The sequence below is a fragment of the Rhineura floridana genome, chromosome 16 (genome assembly GCF_030035675.1).
Source record: "Rhineura floridana isolate rRhiFlo1 chromosome 16, rRhiFlo1.hap2, whole genome shotgun sequence".
Classification (NCBI taxonomy): domain Eukaryota; kingdom Metazoa; phylum Chordata; class Lepidosauria; order Squamata; family Rhineuridae; genus Rhineura; species Rhineura floridana.
Window position 1 is genome coordinate 11203764 of NC_084495.1, and position 18074 is coordinate 11221837.

Below are 18074 nucleotides of genomic sequence, written 5' to 3' on the forward strand. Positions count from 1 at the left end.
TTTTCATAAAACATACAAGACAAAATCATAAAACATTCAAAGACAAAAAACAAAATCAAAAATAGTTAAACAAAAAGAAAAAAAGAAAAAAAAAACAAAAATAAAAAATAAAGAGTAAAATATTGACTTCCCATTTGTCAAAGATCAAATCAGTTATAAGTCTATAATATATAACAATCCTGTCTCTTAAGTCATATTATAAAATCACTTTCCTCCAGTAGTTATCTTACTTAATCATCAAATCTCATAAACATTACTTTATTCTTTCCACAAAAAGTCAAAGAGAGGTTTCAATTCTTTAAGAAATATATCTATCAATTTTTTTTTCCAGATAAGCATATCGATTAATCCATCTCATTACTAATTATGATAATCTTATTGTCATAACCATAGTCAAAATAAACATTTCAATTAATCCATCACATCAGAATCTGTTAGGTTCAATAATTTCAGTAGCCATTGTTCTATTATCTCTATTAGTTCCATTTTCCATCTTCCATCTTCAGTAGTCTTGTTAAGTCCAGTAATTTCAATATCCAATCTTCCATTATCAGTATTCCATAATAATCTTGCTGTCAAAGCCATAGTCATATAGTAAGAGTCTGATGGGGATTACCTCTATCCCAAATATTTTCTTGCCATCCATTCTGAATAGGTTGCTGAAATACTGCTGTAAAATCATATCTCTGTTCTTTTTTTCAAAATACACTGGGTCATCTCTTAAAAGTTTTTCCATTGTCACATGGCTGCAGTTAATTCCATAGATTTTCTCTATATTGGGCTCCATCACATCATTCCAGTCCAGAAGATTATCCATGCCATTGATAACTTTATCTCTAGAATCTTCATTCATTTCTTCAGAGATAACATTGAGTTCCAAACAATAGATTTTATTTCTAAAGTCCATAGACTCCAAATCTTGTTCCTGTTCCACGTTGGTTCCAATCTCCGGGATCTCCTCTCTCACAGGGACCCCTATTCCAGTCTCCAGGGTCACCTCTCTCACAGGGACCCCTGTTCCAATCTCCGGGGTCTCCTCTCTCACAGGGACCCCTTCCAGGGTCACCTCTCTCACAGGGACCCTTATATCTTTAATCTCCTGCTTCATTTTACTCAATTCAATTTTCATTATCTCAATCTCATCCATTATTTTCTGAAACATAGTTATTTCCAGATTTTCAGCCACTTTCTTAATTGCCATTTTAAAAGAAAAATATAGGAAAACCACTTCTTATTTCAGCAACAATTGGGTTAATACTCCAAACTTGGTGACATCACAGTATAAACAGAGCAGACAGCCTTATCTCTCCAATAGTTAAGTAAACAAAATGCAGTTCCCAGGATCGAAACAATTAATGGCAATCGTCAAGAAACAGATTCGTCAAAATAAAATAGACCAAAAAGAGAGTAGTCTCAAAACAGTATAATATTTTTCAAAATAAAAATCTGGAATAGAAATCCCTCTTCTGTGTATATCTTTAGAATGCAAATCCAGGACAGCTTTTTGCAACAAAAACAGAGATAAGCTATTAATTAGTGCGTAGCAGAGAGAAGTTATGGCTCCCCAGTGAGATGTCAAAAACTGATCAATCTGGCAAATCTCTTTTAAACAGCAACAATTTAAGTCAAGTAAAAGAAAAATATAGAAAGAAGGGTGCTTGCCTGTTAGTGCGTTCTCTCTTAGAAGATAAGATGAACGTTCGCTTTAACAGATAGAGCTTGCTGTTGAAAATCCGTCCCACCTTCGTCGGCTGGACCTCGTCCCATAAATTAATGAGATCTGGTCGTCCCAACAAAAATAGGCTTTGAGGTTAATCTCTTCGTTTCTCCCTACCCGGGAGAAGTTTAATCAGTCAAAAAAAAAAGAAAAAACTGACTGATATATCTGAATAAGCTTCTTTTGAGGCAGGAGCCCGTCTCAAAAGCAGGCACAGGCTAAGTCACCCTTCCCGGAAGTCACAATTATCTTCCTCCTGATGTTCCATTCCCAATGGACAGGGTCCCCCTCCCCTCTCAAGAACCTGGGCACCCTAGGTCCTACCTGCAGGGTACGTGTTCATGGCTGTGGGACTGAGTGGAGACTCAGGAGTTATAGGGCCTTGCTGATTAACATGGCACAAGGCATCCCTTGGGTCACAAAATACTGGCTCATGATTCCAGATGGAGAAGCCCCCCCCATGTCCTTTGTGCCTCTGGGGCTCTGTGCCCACTGAGGCCTCTCTTCTCTGCAAGTGGCCCCCATCAGCTGACAGGCATCCCTCCCCCAGCTGCTTGTATGCCTGCACATTATGACATCATAAGGCAATTCAAGCCAGTGCCTGGAAACTGGCAGTAACAAGGTTATTGCTGCCTACGCTACTAGAGCTCCTGGAGTGGGGGCACTGTGGCTTTTTGTGCCTTGGGACACATCCTCAGTGACCAGAGTCAATGGCTCCTTTCATGTGTGGTTGGCACATGGGCATCATCACTGGCACTGCATGATTGGTGGGCCTTGGTGGATTGTCCATGGAAGTTTGGTGTGTGTGTGTTCTTTTTGTGCCATTTAGGATTTTCTGTGGTGTTTCCCCCTCCCAAGCTGAGCATGTGTAAGATACGGCTGCTGTTCTGCCAGTGTAAACCCCCCTCGAAGCATTGGAGTAGAGCAGGAAGGGCTAGCCTGTGGCCTTCCAGATGGTGCTGGTTTGTGTGTTATGTGCCTTCAAGTCAATTGTGACTTATGGCGACCCTATGAATCAGTGACCTCCAAGAGCATCTTTCATGAACCACCCTGTTCAGATCTTGTAAGTTCAGGTGTGTGGCTTCCTTTATGGAATCAATCCATCTCTTGTTTGGTCTTCCTCTTTTTCTACTCCCTTCTGTTTTTCCCAGCATTATTGTCTTTTCTAGTGAATGTCTCTCATTATGTGTCCAAAGTATGATAACCTCCCCCAATAGAACAAATAAGAGTAATAAACCACAATCTCTACTTTAGTGTTACATCCAAACTGGGGACTGTAGTTTGTTTCATTCAAGGATACAAAATTATACAATGAGGGTCCCCATACACAATAATACAACAACAAGCCTAGAACTTATTAAAAATTATAGTAAGTTCTCATGGTTGCAGTGTACCATACAAGCAATAAACAACAAATTACAACAGAATACTGGCAATAGTTCATTTCGACCAAAAAGTCTTTATCAAGTTTATATGAGAAAGCCTTAATTCCTTAGGAAAAGTTCTTTTCATGTTGCACTCCAATGAGGGATTCTGCCAAGTTATAATCCTCCCACTTGTATGGAGATAACAGAATTCTTCCTGTGTGAAGGAGACCTCTGAAAACATATATTATACTTTACTATATGTTACTATGAGAGTCAGTGTGGTATAGTGGTTAAGGTGTTGGACTATGACCTGGGAGACGAGGGTTCGAATCCCCACATAGCCATGAAGCTCACTGGGTGACCTTGGGCCAGTCACTGCCTCTCATCCTCATAAAAATCCTATTCATAGGGTCACCACAAGTCGGAATCGATTTCAAGGCAGTACATATGTTACTATATGTGACTCTATACAAGCACCAATTTGATTTTTAGCCAAACCTGGCTATCAGAACAGCTCTTTACCTCCTTTGTTATCTGTCCCAGGAATGAATAAAAACAGCCCCTAACTGATCTGCAAATGCTGATCTAAGCTGCAAATGCTTAGTGTATGCAATCGGAACTGGAAACATGCCACTAATTGTAAAATGACAAATCAAATTTATCATTGAGTCCATTAGGACTTACTGTATTCAAGGTAAAAATCTAATAGGCTTCTTGTTTACAAACTAGGTTATGGATGTCTTGCCCTCTATTATTAGACTATGAACTTGTTACACAACAAATTATAAACCATAAATCTTCAGAAAGGAGAGGGAGGTATCAGCATTGCTAGGGAAATCCCAAGTTTTGCAGTAATACAATTAAAACAATTAAAACTAGAAACCACCTCCACCAAAACAAACAAAAGTCCAGTGGAAGGACCAATCGCGCTTAGTAGACATAGCATGTTGAATGTCACTTAGAAAAGAAAAATGGAATTGTGGGGTGCGGGAGGGAGTGGTCTGAGTATTCTAGTGGAGAACATGGCTAGCTTCCTGGAACCCTGAACAGGACCACTCTTGCTAAAAAGTGAAGATGCATTGCAACATTTTGTTTTCGTTCTTTCTTGTTTGGGATAAATAGTGTTGCTATAAACCATCTGATATTAGCATTTCCATTTTAAAGATGGGGATACTGAGGCCAAGATTATAAGTCTCTGGCAGAAGTGGGACTTGAATCTCACCCCCAAATTACCCATACCATTGCATAAGACACTCCAGTACAGTTTTCTTTGAAAGAACGGGCCTTTGATTTTTTAAAAATGTTTCCCTGGGAGAAGTTTGCAAACTTTTAGGTTACACACCATACTTTCAACAGGCACAATAGAAAAGGAACTAATTTTAATTGGAAGGAGAAGTAGAGAATAAAATTTGTTAAAAATGCAACTAATTTTACTTCTTTCAGAGGCCCCACCACAAAGCTTTTCCAAATAGGTGTCAAGATCAAAGTGTATGTCTTTAAAATCCCCCCCTTTTTATATTTTCAAAAAAGACACTGCAGCATCTTGAAACAGTGAAAATCCATTGCGTTCCATGGAAAAGGAGAAATCTCAGCCATATGTAGATGGTAGGGGGCACTTAACTGTGTCATCTGATGTTACAAAGGGTCTGATTCACATATTAACAGAATAGTATTGTGGCTGCTTCCCTATGGAGCTCTGGTAATGTAGGAATGAAAGAATCCCATGAGACAGATCATGAGAAGAGTTCCCACATCAGAGCTGCATCTCTCTGAGGACCTGCAGTGTCAATGTGGATGAGTTGCACACGATCTAAGGGTCTCTCATGATCTTGTTGTTCAAACACTACCAGAATGGTATGAGCCCAGAAAGCAACTTTCCTGCTAAATGGGTAACATGAATCAAGCTTTTTGTAGCTTTTCCCCTTCTTTGAATTTCTGCATAATTGCAGAGGAGGTAGGTTTCACCCCCTCATGGTCAGAGGGTATATTTGGCCACTATTTACAGGCAATATATGAAAAACATTTAAAGGGCACTGTGTAGCTTCTGGCTCCATAGGCCTACATCTCTTGGGTTAGCCATACGGCAGAAATAGACAATGGTGAAGCTGGTTACTAATGGTTACTGGTTATTTGCATGGCAGTTCAAAACATCGCTTGATGCCTTTTAATAGAGGACAGTCTCCTGGAGATGCAAATGTTATCATTTGGGGTAGCACAAAGCTTATTGTGATGTGTACTCCCTGAGTTCCTTATTTGTTTTTGTCATCTGGGGTCATCATCACACACTTATGAACACTGTGCAAAGACAATAATTTTGCCTGGAGAAAATTATTGTGGATCTCAAAAGAGACAGCACCCTTGGTCATTCAGATAAATGATATGGGGTAGATCAAATATTATTTTGGGGTTCAGGTCAGAGACAGATAAACTTAAGTTCTTTTTAAACATTTTCTGATTCAACTATGTTTCAAAGTTTCATGCAAATTTGGAACTGGTGACAGGTCATCAACTTCAGCTTTGTCAGAAATGGAGGTTCCCTTGTGTCCTATTTTCATGCTCACTTTCATCTCCCTGATTTCAATACAATAGGATGGTTATGGAGTATTCTATCCCCTTCAGACAACCTTTTCATTGTGCATTCATGATTATTTGTGCTCATGTTATTGGGACAGTTATACACAGTCCTACTTTCAGTACTATTTGTACTTGCAAAAGTGACAGGATGTACATAACACCTCAGTGTATGTCCCATAACTTTCTGCAGAAATCCTGTAACTTTTCATAACACAAATGTTCCAGGTTTATTTCCCCCCACTATGGTTGCACTATATAGTGCAAGAGTACCCCTCCCAAAAGCAATAATGCAATAACATTGGGGAAGCCTTGCAGAACAACTAATAAAGTGGGATGATGTGCTGACAGTCCAGTATAAATCTGCCGCTAATGCACTATTATTGCACCAGTTACATGCTGCAGAATACACCCACAAAACAAGGTCTGCAGTGGTCCTAGGGCAATAATTGTTGGTGCTGTTACTTACTAGTACAGTAACTCCTATTGCACTTGGGCTCACCTCTGAGTAAACATGCTTAGGATCAGGCTGCTAATAATGAATTTGTGTTAACATCTTGGCAATGGTATATAATTTCAAGGGTGGGGGTAGGAATTACTCCTACCATCAGTAACATTATAAGGGAAATGAAGACTTCTCCAGGTTGTTAGCAGGCACTGGCATTGCATAAAACACAGGATCAGTGATCCTAAGCATGTTTACTCAGAAGTAAGTCCCATTAAGTTCAGCCCTTGGTAAGTGTGCTTAGGATTGCAGCCTTGATGGAGTTATTTATAAAAGCAGGCTCAAAAAATCTCAGTGCATTCTAGTTGAACATCAAGGACTGTTAACAGGAATATCTCCGTCACACCCCCTCCAACTTTTTCCTGGGCTTTGGTTGGCTGACCACACAAAACTGATCTGTAACAAATCGGAAGTCAAGTTTTTCTTTTTCTTTTTCTTTTTTTTCCTGTTGTATTGTTTTTGTTGTATTTGTATTTGTTTTATAAAATTTGAATAATAAAAAAATTATTATAAAAAAAAAAAGTGAGGAGGAAGTTTTTACTATGCCAAAATAACTGAACGGAGCACACCACGCTTGAGGTATGTGTGTGAGTATGCATGAGGAAAACCTCTTAAAGGATGAGGTTCTCTTTATGATTCACTCTGTTTATTGCGAAAGGAGAGGGGGAAACGGAAGGACGAGGCAGGGCTCCTGGGTTCTCCGCAAAGGGAAATGCGGGCCTTCCAGTCAACTAGAAAAGGAGATACAAGGACCCAGGATTACCTGGGGGTAGGGAGCATTATTCTAAATAGGGAGAGAAAAGAGAGGAAGGAAACCGAGCATCCTGGACTCCCAAATTAGGGGGGAGGGCTCAGACTCCTGGGTTCCCCGAGATAGTGTAGTATAGGCTAACTCAGGGCAAATTGGGTCTTAGGGAGCCTGGAGTCCCAGATCCTGAGGGTAGAGCAGAGTTAATTCATCTGATACCTGAGTGTCGGTCCCTCCCCTTCTGAAACTGGTTGGACCGCTTTCGTGGGTCTCTCACCTGGGCCACTCCTTCTTTCCTCTCTGGACCTGGGTAGGCCATTTACCTTTCCTGCTGTCCTTTTCCTGCCTTCCTTCTTTTCTCTTAATGCCCCTGGACTGGGTTTTGCCTTTAAGGTCATCATACTAGTCTCCTCGAATTGCCCCTTCTTGGTAGTCGCCTCTGACCTGTTTTTTTAGGCCATCCAAAACCTTTTGTGCAGTGTGCACCTATCCTGAAGCTCTCGGCGTTTCTCCCTCCTCTTCCCTCTACCTCTGTTCAAAGAAGGACCAGGAAGCCGAGTGATCCCCTCGACGGGCCCCTCTGATCCCATGATGGGCTCCTCGGGACTGGGCCGCTGCCGGCTGGCCTTGGCCTTTGCGGTGTTCATGGACGCTGCTGGGACTGGGGCGCTGCTGACGGGCATTTTTGCCAGGCTGCGGCTCCGGGGCCAAGATTTTGGGGACCTTCTGATATACTCCGGAGGTAGGCAGGCTGTCCCAATAGTCCCTGGCCAATTCCTAGTATGGTCCATGAGTAGGGTTGCCATATTGCCCGGATAGCCGGGTTTTACCCGGATTCTATGCATGCCACCCAGTGCCCAGCTACCTCTTACGTGGCCCGGATTCTCAGCTTTAATTTAAAAAAAAAATTAAGTTTCTAGGTGGTCCGGTTCTTGAGATATACATAAAAACGTCAGCAACCCCCCTCGACTGTTAAATCTTTCTTTAAACAGTACTGTACTATAGCACTTTGTAGCTTTAACCCCGCCCGTTCAGCGTTGCAGCCAATCAGGGATTGTGTTTCAGTTTCATTGACCTGAGGCAGCGTCTAGAAAACAAAATGGTGGTTTCACCCTCCCCCCCCCCCCCGTTTATCTAAAAATCTCATAAATTGGGTAAGTATATACATTTCAGTTTTTTTTCCTCTTGTGTGCAGGAGTCAGAGCTTGGGCAGTGTTTTGAAAACCTTCCCAATACTTGCTTTTTGTAAAAGCAATGCTAATCCCATATGCCCAAAGTAAATCCCATTGAATTCAATAGGACTTACTTTGAGTAGACATGTTATGAATGTGCTGAAAATCAATGGGACTTTGGAGTGAATGTAAAAAAGAATTATGTTTGTGTTCTAACTCTTTCTGTCTCCAGTCCAATTTGAATATTGAATTCAATAGGACTTACTTTGAGTAGACATGTTATGAATGTGCTGAAAATCAATGGGACTTTGGAGTGAATGTAAAAAAGAATTATGTTTGTGTTCTAACTCTTTCTGTCTCCAGTCCAATTTTAAAGCAAGTAGGCAGGGCTTACTTAGGTATCACAGTTTTTATTCTGTAGGAAAGTAATACTGATTTTTAAAAAACTAATACTGCTTTTTCTGCAATGACCAACTGGTTTGACAATAAACTATTATATGGGCTGTATGTATTTATACATCTGCTGTGTGTGCGTGTGCGTGTATGGAGTCTTTCCAACACCCCTGTGAGGTAGGGTTGGAAACCAATGCAGCTCACAACAAGAAATAAAGCCATTTAAGGACTTCCGGGAAGGGTGACTTAGCCTGTGCCTGCTTTTGAGACGGGCTCCTGCCTCAAAAGAAGCTTATTCAGATATATCAGTCAGTTTTTTCTTTTTTTTTTGACTGATTAAACTTCTCCCGGGTAGGGAGAAACGAAGAGATTAACCTCAAAGCCTATTTTTGTTGGGACGACCAGATCTCATTAATTTATGGGACGAGGTCCAGCCGACGAAGGTGGGACGGATTTTCAACAGCAAGCTCTATCTGTTAAAGCGAACGTTCATCTTATCTTCTAAGAGAGAACGCACTAACAGGCAAGCACCCTTCTTTCTATATTTTTCTTTTACTTGACTTAAATTGTTGCTGTTTAAAAGAGATTTGCCAGATTGATCGGTTTTTGACATCTCACTGGGGAGCCATAACTTCTCTCTGCTACGCACTAATTAATAGCTTATCTCTGTTTTTGTTGCAAAAAGCTGTCCTGGATTTGCATTCTAAAGATATACACAGAAGAGGGATTTCTATTCCAGATTTTTATTTTGAAGAATATTATACTGTCTGAGACTACTCTCTTTTTGGTCTATTTTATTTTGACGAATCTGTTTCTTGACGACTGCCATTAATTGTTTCGATCCTGGGAACTGCATTTTGTTTACTTAACTATGGAGAGATAAGGCTGTCTGCTCTGTTTATACTGTGATGTCACCAAGTTTGGAGTATTAACCCAATTGTTGCTGAAATAAGAAGTGGTTTTCCTATATTTTTCTTTTAAAATGGCAATTAAGAAAGTGGCTGAGAAGCTGGAAATAACTATGTTTCAGAAAATAATGGATGAGATTGAGATAACGAAACAAAACCTGCGACAGGGTTGTAAGGAGCTGAAAGTTGAATTGAGTAAAATGAAGCAGGAGATTAAAGATATAGGGGTCCCTGTGAGAGAGGTGACCCTGGAAGGGGTCCCTGTGAGAGAGGAGACCCCGGAGATTGGAACAAACGTGGAACAGGAAAAAGATTTGGAGTCTATGGACTTTAGAAACAAAATTTATTGTTTGGAGACACAGGAGATTAAAGACATAGGGGTCCTTGTGAGAGAGGAGACCCTGGAGACTGGAACAGGGGTCCCTGTGAGAGAGGAGACCCTGGAGACTGGAACAGGGGTCCCTGTGAGAGAGGAGATCCCGGAGATTGGAACAAACGTGGAACAGGAACAAGATTTGGAGTCTATGGACTTTAGAAATAAAATCTATTGTTTGGAACTCAATGTTATCTCTGAAGAAATTAATGAAGATTCTAGAGATAAAGTTATTAATGGCATGGATAATCTTCTGGACTGGAATGATGTGATGGAGCCCAATATAGAGAAAATCTATGGAATTAACTGCAGCCATGTGACAATGGAAAAACTTTCAAGAGATGACCCAGTGTATTTTGAAAAAAAGAACAGAGATATGATTTTACAGCTGTATTTCAGCAACCTATTCAGAATGGATGGCAAGAAAATATTTGGGATAGAGGTAATTCCCATTAGACTCTTACTATATGACTATGGCTTTGACAGCAAGATTATTATGGAATACTGATAATGGAAGATTGGATACTGAAATTACTGGACTTAACAAGACTACTGAAGATGGAAGATGGAAAATGGAACTAATAGGGATAATAGAACAATGGCTACTGAAATTACTGAACCTAACAGATTCTGATGTGATGGATTAATTGAAATGTTTATTTTGACTATGGTTATGACAATAAGATTATCATAATTAGTAATGAGATGGATTAATCGATATGCTTATCTGGAAAAAAAAATTGATAGATATATTTCTTAAAGAATTGAAACCTCTCTTTGACTTTTTGTGGAAAGAATAAAGTAATGTTTATGAGATTTGATGATTAAGTAAGATAACTACTGGAGGAAAGTGATTTTATAATATGACTTAAGAGACAGGATTGTTATATATTATAGACTTATAACTGATTTGATCTTTGACAAATGGGAAGTCAATATTTTACTCTTTACTTTTTATTTTTGTTTTTTTTTTCTTTTTTTCTTTTTGTTTAACTATTTTTGATTTTGTTTTTTGTCTTTGAATGTTTTATGATTTTGTCTTGTATGTTTTATGAAAATCTGAATAAAAATTATTGAAAAAAAAAAAAAAAAAAAAGAAATAAAGCCATTTAAAATCCAATGACCATAAAACAAGTATAAACAGTTGCAAAACAGCGTGAAGTGGCATGATTCGGAATTTTGGGTTGTGTGAATGAAGATGCTTATCACTTGAGGTTGCAGTTCTGTCCCTGTTTGAGTAACCCCCACTGAATACGCTGGGACTTGCTTCTGAATAAATAAACTTAGGATTGCACTATAAATATCTTTACAGTTTGTGTAAATAATAAATATATTTGATAGTCATGCTTATATAAATATTTCTTCATTTATCATATTTTTGGTTTTTGGTTAGGAATCCTGACTGGTTGTGAGATGCTTAGTTTTTTGCCTTACTCATAGGAATCTTGTTGTGGTTGGTATGGTATTACATTTAGGAAAGTGTTACTGCCTTCTGTGTTTTTTTTTTCCTATTTGCATTTCACTTATCTTTAACCTCACTCCGTTACAGCCATAGAAGCAACAGCAGCATATGCAAGATAATTAACTCCCATTAGTGATAAGAACAAGAATTTATAATTATTATTTCAATTAAAACAAGAGGCTTATCAATACTTTGAAGAGGACCAGATATTTATTTTCTTTCTGAGCCCAGGACTGGGTCTTTCATGATGCCCAGGGAGCAGGAGAGTAGTCGATAAGACAGACATCCTGGCATTGGTAATCTAATTAGCAAGGTATGTGTGGGGTTGTTGCACACTTCCAGGCCCAGTTTCATTTTGAGTATGGAGGTGGAACCTGTGTAGATGTGGTTGAGAAATTTTGAGTTAAGCAAAGCTCTGCTTTTATAAAACCTAAGAAACATACAGATACTTTGAATGTCTGAGTGCCTGCACCAGTGGAATACTGGAGGAACTTGTAAAACTTGCTGCAACAGTATTTAGAACTGAGCATGTGGCGTGAAAGACTCCTTTTCCTAACATTTTGGCTTGTTTTTCTCCACCCACCACATCTCTGAAATATATTGTATATGTTATGGTTAACTGAGCTGCTGCCCTGACTTACTTTATGTTTGTTGCTATTTTGTGTTTTTATTATGTTTTTATATTGATTGTGTATTTTTATTGTTTTTATTATATTTGTAAGCTGTGCTGAGCTCTGTTTTTAACAGCAAAAGGGCAGGATATAAATTATCTTAATCAATCAATAAATACTCCATAGTGTTGGAAACTAGAGTCTAGGCATTTAAGGCTGAAAACTAGAGTCTAGGCATTTAAGGATCAACAAATATGCCGCCTGACTAGATCAGCCACTCAAGACCTTCTCTCGGTCCCACCAGTCAAAACAGCTAGACTGGTGCGGACCAGAGAGAGGGCTTTTTCAATCGTGGCCCCCACCCTCTGGAACTCTCTCCCTTATGATCTTCGCCATGCCCCCTCCTTGCCAAGTTTTCGCCAAGCCTTGAAAACCTGGCTATTCAGGCAGGCCTACAAGATCCCTGGGGTAGCCTAATTTTATTGGTTTTAGCTATGGGTGGGTTCGGTTTCGTTTTATATTGTAGTTCTTGGGTTTTTATGTAGTTGTATGTTGTATTTTATTTGATCTTGTACGCTGCCTAGAGTGGCCGCTTGTGCGGCCAGATAGGCGGCCTAGAAATAAAATTTATTTATTTATATTTATTTAAATGTTGCTTTAAAAAAAAGATTTCTCACATCTTTCCCCAGTTTTTGGTGGTAATTCCTAGGCACAAAAACAAAACAACTGGACAATCCAAATATTAATATGCAAATATTTGCATAATATGCAAATAATATGCAAATAATTTGCATAATATGCAAATTAACCTGCCCAGATTTGTGGGACTGGAATATGGCAACCCTATCCATGAGTCAGACTATTAGCCCATCTAGCTCTGTATTGTGTAACAGCTACACCAGGTGTGGGGAACCTATCGCCCTCCAGATATTGCTGAACTACAACTCCCATAATTCCTGACTACTTGCCATGCTGCCTGGGGCTAACGGGAATTGTAGTTCAGCAATCTCTGGAGAGCTGCGGGTTCCTCATTCCTGCTCTAGACTGGCAGCTTCTATTGAGGGTTTCAGACAGGGATCTTTCCCACCTTACCTGGGGATGCCAGGAATTGAACCTTGTACCTTTTACATGCAGAGTATATGTCCTACCACTGTTATGCCCCTTTCCCAAAGGATTCTTATTAAGGTTACTGGACTAGATGGGTCTTTTGGTCTTGCAAGGCACAGATCTTGGTTTCTAAGAGTGAAGTATTCAGGATCACTTGACACAGATTAGTTTTGCTTAACAGTTAAAGAGATCCTGATTACCCATTCCCATTTTGTACTGATCAGACCATCTATGGCAGCTGGTCATCACTGGGCTTGGTTATGGACTCTGATTGGGGATTCTCTGGAGTCATGCAGAAGGTGAGATGAAATCATAAAGAACAGTCCACAGCAAGTCAGGAAGTGGTCAAAGGGCATCCAGCTTATTGTTGCCAAATAACAGATCATGACGGAACCCCACATTCAACAGGATCTTCATAATTAGGGGATGACCTGCCCTAGAATGAGTTATGTATATCAAGCTGATTAAAATATTAGGCTGGGAGCTAATCAGGGTCAGGGATGACCTAACAGAATGGCAGAGAAAGGGTCAGTCAAGTTTTAGATTATGAGTAAGAGCTGAGGCACAGTGTGGTGTAAAGGGTAGATGGCTGGACTTGAGCAGAACTGAGTTCAAATCCTCACTCAGCCATGGAGTAGCTTAGTTTGTGGTTTGATTATTATTATTTTTTCTGTTTCATTGTTAACCACCTTGGACAATACTCTGTTGGAAAGATGGGATATTAATAAATAATAAATGCTAGTTTTCTACAATGCAGGGAGTATTAAAAATGTGATTTCTCCTTCACTGCAGCCTGAAGCAGTACAGTCTAAAATGGACTTTGTCACATAATTTTGCTAAAAGTGTGGCTCATCTCTCAGTAAAGATGATGAATGCATGTTGTGCTTACCTAAATTTAGTGTTTTTTTAGCATGTCCTTTGTGTCAGTACTGCTGGCTCACAAAGTATATGTGATGTGCTGCTCTAGTATTTGAATCAGGGATGGGGTATTTGTAGCTCACCAGGTGTTGTTGGATTATGACCCTCATCATCTCTGACCATTAGGTTTTTACCGTCCTTTTTTCTACATTGCACTGTAGTACTAGAGGATCCTCAGAACCCCAGAACAACTCTTACTTCACAGTAGATCTACTTCACAATGACCATTGGTCATGCTGGCTGGGGCTGATGGAATCCAACAACATCAGTATGACCACAGGTTCCCTATCCCTGATTTTGATGGTAGGGATGTGGAATCAGCAAAAGGCTGTTATAAAACACAACACTGTGGTTTTAAAATTTGCTTTTTTCTTTCTCCATTCTGCAGACTTCCCCTGGATAACCTTGGACCCCGAAACAGCTCATCCGTGTCTTGTCCTTTCAGATGACTATACTTGTGTCCATGATGGTCATCTCCGCCGGGATGTCCTGGACACTCCTATGCGGTTCAACTACTGTGTAGCGGTGTTGGGCTGCCAGGGTTTCTCCTCAGGGAAACATTACTGGGAGGTGGAAGTTGGCAACAAGCCATCTTGGACCTTAGGCCTGGTTAGCATTTCCATCAACCGCAAAGGGAAAATCGCTGCCTCCCCTGGAAACGGATACTGGGTAATCCGGCTGCGGAATGGGATGGAACTAATGGCCAAGGACACCCCCCCTCAAAGACTGTGCCCCACCTCTTTTCCCACGAGAATTGGGGTTTATCTGGACTATGATGGGGGGCTAGTATCTTTCTGTGATGCCTCTACCATGGTTCACCTCTACACTTTTGTGAGCTCTAGGTTCAAAGGGAGGTTGTTCCCTTACTTTTGCCCTGGACTGTACAATTCAGGGGAGAATGCAACCCCCTTAAAAATATGCCACCTTCCACTATGGTAAAGATCCCCCTTTCTGCTATTCTTCACCCATGAATAGATTGACACACTTGCTTTATACAAGGATGATACCCTGAATCTTTTGAACTAAACTGAAGGTTCTAAATCTTCCATCATACATATAATTTTTAAATATTCAAATGTGTATCTTCAGTAGTAAATACAAACTTACTCCAAAGAACTCCTTCTCTCCAGACATTCTATGTTTATATATCATTTACACAATATTTTTATGTTGAGTTTAAGGGGGAAAACCCTCCCAAGGCTGCATACAATTAAAATACAACACAGTGCAATGATAAAAGAATTAAAAGCCAGTAAAAATAAGCCACGGACCTGCAGCCCACAAAATTCCATAGCTGGAAAAAAAAAAAAGATCAGCAAGGTATTTAAGTATAGAAGGTATTTAAGATAGGACTCTATAAGGTCGGTTGTATTGTCCCATGGTTTTACCTGTATTATTTTAAATTATTTTTTTGTATTTTAGGTGTATGCTTCATGGTTTTAATGTCGTGAATAGTTTAATTGTATTTTAATTGTATATTTTTGTATGCTTTTAACCATATGTAGTTTTTATCTGTAAGCCGCCCTAAGTTCCAGCTTTGGAAAAAGGGCGGGGTAAAAATAAAGATTCATTCATTCAACTCAAAAACAGCAGGTAAGAACAAAGAACAAGTGGATCTATGGGGCATTGCTGGTAGATCTCCTTCAGTAAAAACAGTACTGTTACTAACTCATCCCCAGAAATGGTTAAGCCTAAGGATATTCCTGATATGTTTAAAGACAGTAGTGAGGTGGCAAATTCACAAGTGCAGGGTCCCTTCATGATAGTCACAGCCATTCTCTCTCTCCTTTTTTTTCACTCTTGGGTTGAAAACGAGATCCTTGTTAATTCTTTCTTCCACAACAACAGGTGTCCCTAGGAGCCATTAAGCATGAAAGGGGAGAGTGCTAGCTACTGAAAAGAGTAATCTCAATGGCTGACTCACCTCCTTTCACTCTGATTGGCTCAAATCAGCAGAAAAGGAAAGGGAAGCATGTTAGAAGTCTATTCTCAGTGGCTAACACACTCCCCTTTCATGCTGATTGGCTCGCAGGATCCTAGAGACATAGGGGCCCTGCTGGGACCCTGGTCTCCAGAAACTAAGGAATCAATAACACCCTCCCCACAGACCCTGGACAACTACACCTTTGCTTAAAGGTCTATCAGGGCAGAGCCAGAGAGGTAAAGATTGCACTAAAATTGGGGTTTATCCTAAAACCATCAAGCAATGCAATTTATAGTGGGTGCAGGCGCAACGCACATTTGAAAGAGGCACAGAAAGAAAGTTGGGACAGAGTGGGATGCTGGAGAACATAGCTTCCCAAAACTGAATGTGCCACCTCTAAGAAGCAACATGATTTTAAAAGGGTATTTCTCAGACTTTTTGAACATGGAAGCTGAACCCCTTCCTCTGTGTTGGAACTCTGACAGTGCAACTCAGCTTGAAGCATGGGAGGGGACTGCATACTACATGGGAAGTAGAGAGGTAGACAGAAGTCCCCCTAGATTCCTAGACTGTTCTGTCCACTCTCACCTAAGCTCACCTTTCCTTCCAAGTGTGAACTGATATCCTCAGAGGAAACTAATCTCCCTTCCTGCTCCTTCTCTGATCTCAGTCTTCCTTTGTCCTTCTTGCCAGCATGGCTCCCTGAGGAGGAGCACAGATGCAACAGACATCTCTTCTCAGGCATCTCCTGTCTAGTTAGTCAGATATGGGTCTTTTCTATCTAGATGCATTTCCTACAATAAACGTAAGTTTGGTATTTTTTCCTATACCAGAGTCTCAGTGTAATTTCTATCAAGCTAAAGTGTAGCTGCTGCTTAGTGCTTACTGCACACGCATAATTCCGCAAAATACCATTATAATCCATAGATCCTAACACTCTACCCATTAGCAGCTATAACTCCAGCAAGCAAGCACACAGAAGCCTCCCAAAGGGTAGGAAGTATGCATGTCTTGTCTGTTGTCTGTGCAAGGATGTGTGGATTGAGGCAAAATAATCCAATGCTGATGTTAACAATAGGACTGTCAGGATCCCTCCTGCTGCCCCCTCCTGACAGGTCCCTCCAGTCAGGATCCTGGTTTTTATTTGTTCTCTCACCAGCTCTAGCACAGATCTCGCAAGATCCCACTGCTAGGCAGCACCACCAGCCACTCACTGTTTCACAATATTGCTTTGAGACTTTGCCTTAGTCTCCTTCTGGCTTATTGTTACTTTGTGTCTGGGTGCACTTGCAGGCCACAACCCCCGTGTATCTTTGTGCCAATAAAGCATACAGCCCTGGGTTGCCCTGGATACTTGATGATACACTGTCTTCACCGCTGCCACCATTTGATACTGTTTCTCCACCTTGGTAAATACCCTGCCTACCCCTCTTGTCTGTGAAAGCCCCAGCCAAGGATCAGGCCTTTGGTAAACCAAGAAAATATTTATTTATAAACACCAGGAAATAACAAGATTACTTAAGGTATATTTAACAAGCGTATGGTTTCATATATTGTGTTACTCTTTATGTTTCTAGTCATATATAATCTGCCTCAATACCAGCCTAATACAATCCAAGCCACAACCAACTCCAACCCACAACAACAACCGACAGGACTCCCAAACTCCACCAACAGAACACTTTCTCAATTGTCATCCTCTCATTTATACCTCAGCCACTCAAACGCTCAGCCAATCATCATACAGCATTCTCCAGCATTCTAGCCCATGGACTCCCCCCTCTTACCACATTTACCCTACAAAACCTGCACTTACCATATTTACAGTAATATCTATATACAGGGACATCACAAGGACCAGAACTGACAGGGCTGGTTCCAGGTTTGAGGGTCCTGGGCAATATGCTTTCTAGGGGCCTCTAGCAGGTTTACTCAGTTGGTGTCAGTACTGGCTCTGCCAGGGGACTGGTTCCCAGCTACTGCCCAAAGATGCAAGTTGCTGATGCCAGCCCTGGATTGGAAGCTGTTGTGTGCTTAGTGTATTTTAAGTACTTAATAAATTTCTGTTCCAGGTAAACATGTTATTGTGTAAATGACGTAGCAGAATACAGCAACAAATATCTGTACTGATGGGCCCTGAGGGCACATGGTGCAGCCACCTTACTGAAGCTCAGCAGGCCTGTGTCTGGATGGGAGACTACCATGGATCTGTGTATGCTGCCTTTTATTCTATTGGGTCTGGCCCAAGAGATTTTGTTGCCTGAGGGAAAGGACAAGTTGGTGCCTTCCTTTTACTCC

The 18074-nt window shown here is 40.5% G+C and overlaps 1 protein-coding gene across 1 annotated transcript; it reads left to right on the plus strand.

The window, feature by feature from the left end:
- The first annotated feature begins 7553 nt into the window (after nucleotides 1-7553).
- On the plus strand, nucleotides 7554-15621 carry LOC133371509 (zinc-binding protein A33-like). The gene is made up of 2 exons (XM_061599043.1): nucleotides 7554-7650; nucleotides 14241-15621. Exons 1-2 carry the CDS (start codon nucleotides 7554-7556, stop codon nucleotides 14789-14791), a joined length of 648 nt encoding a protein of 215 aa, XP_061455027.1. The 3' UTR covers nucleotides 14792-15621.
- Nucleotides 15622-18074: the final 2453 nt, after the last annotated feature.

Coding starts and splice junctions, on each gene's coding strand:
- LOC133371509 (XM_061599043.1), top strand. CDS start 7,554: ATGGACGCTGCTGGGACTGGGGCGCTGCTGACGGGCATTTTTGCCAGG. Junction 7,651..14,240: donor CCTTCTGATATACTCCGGAG/GTAGGCAGGCTG, acceptor TCCATTCTGCAG/ACTTCCCCTGGATAACCTTG.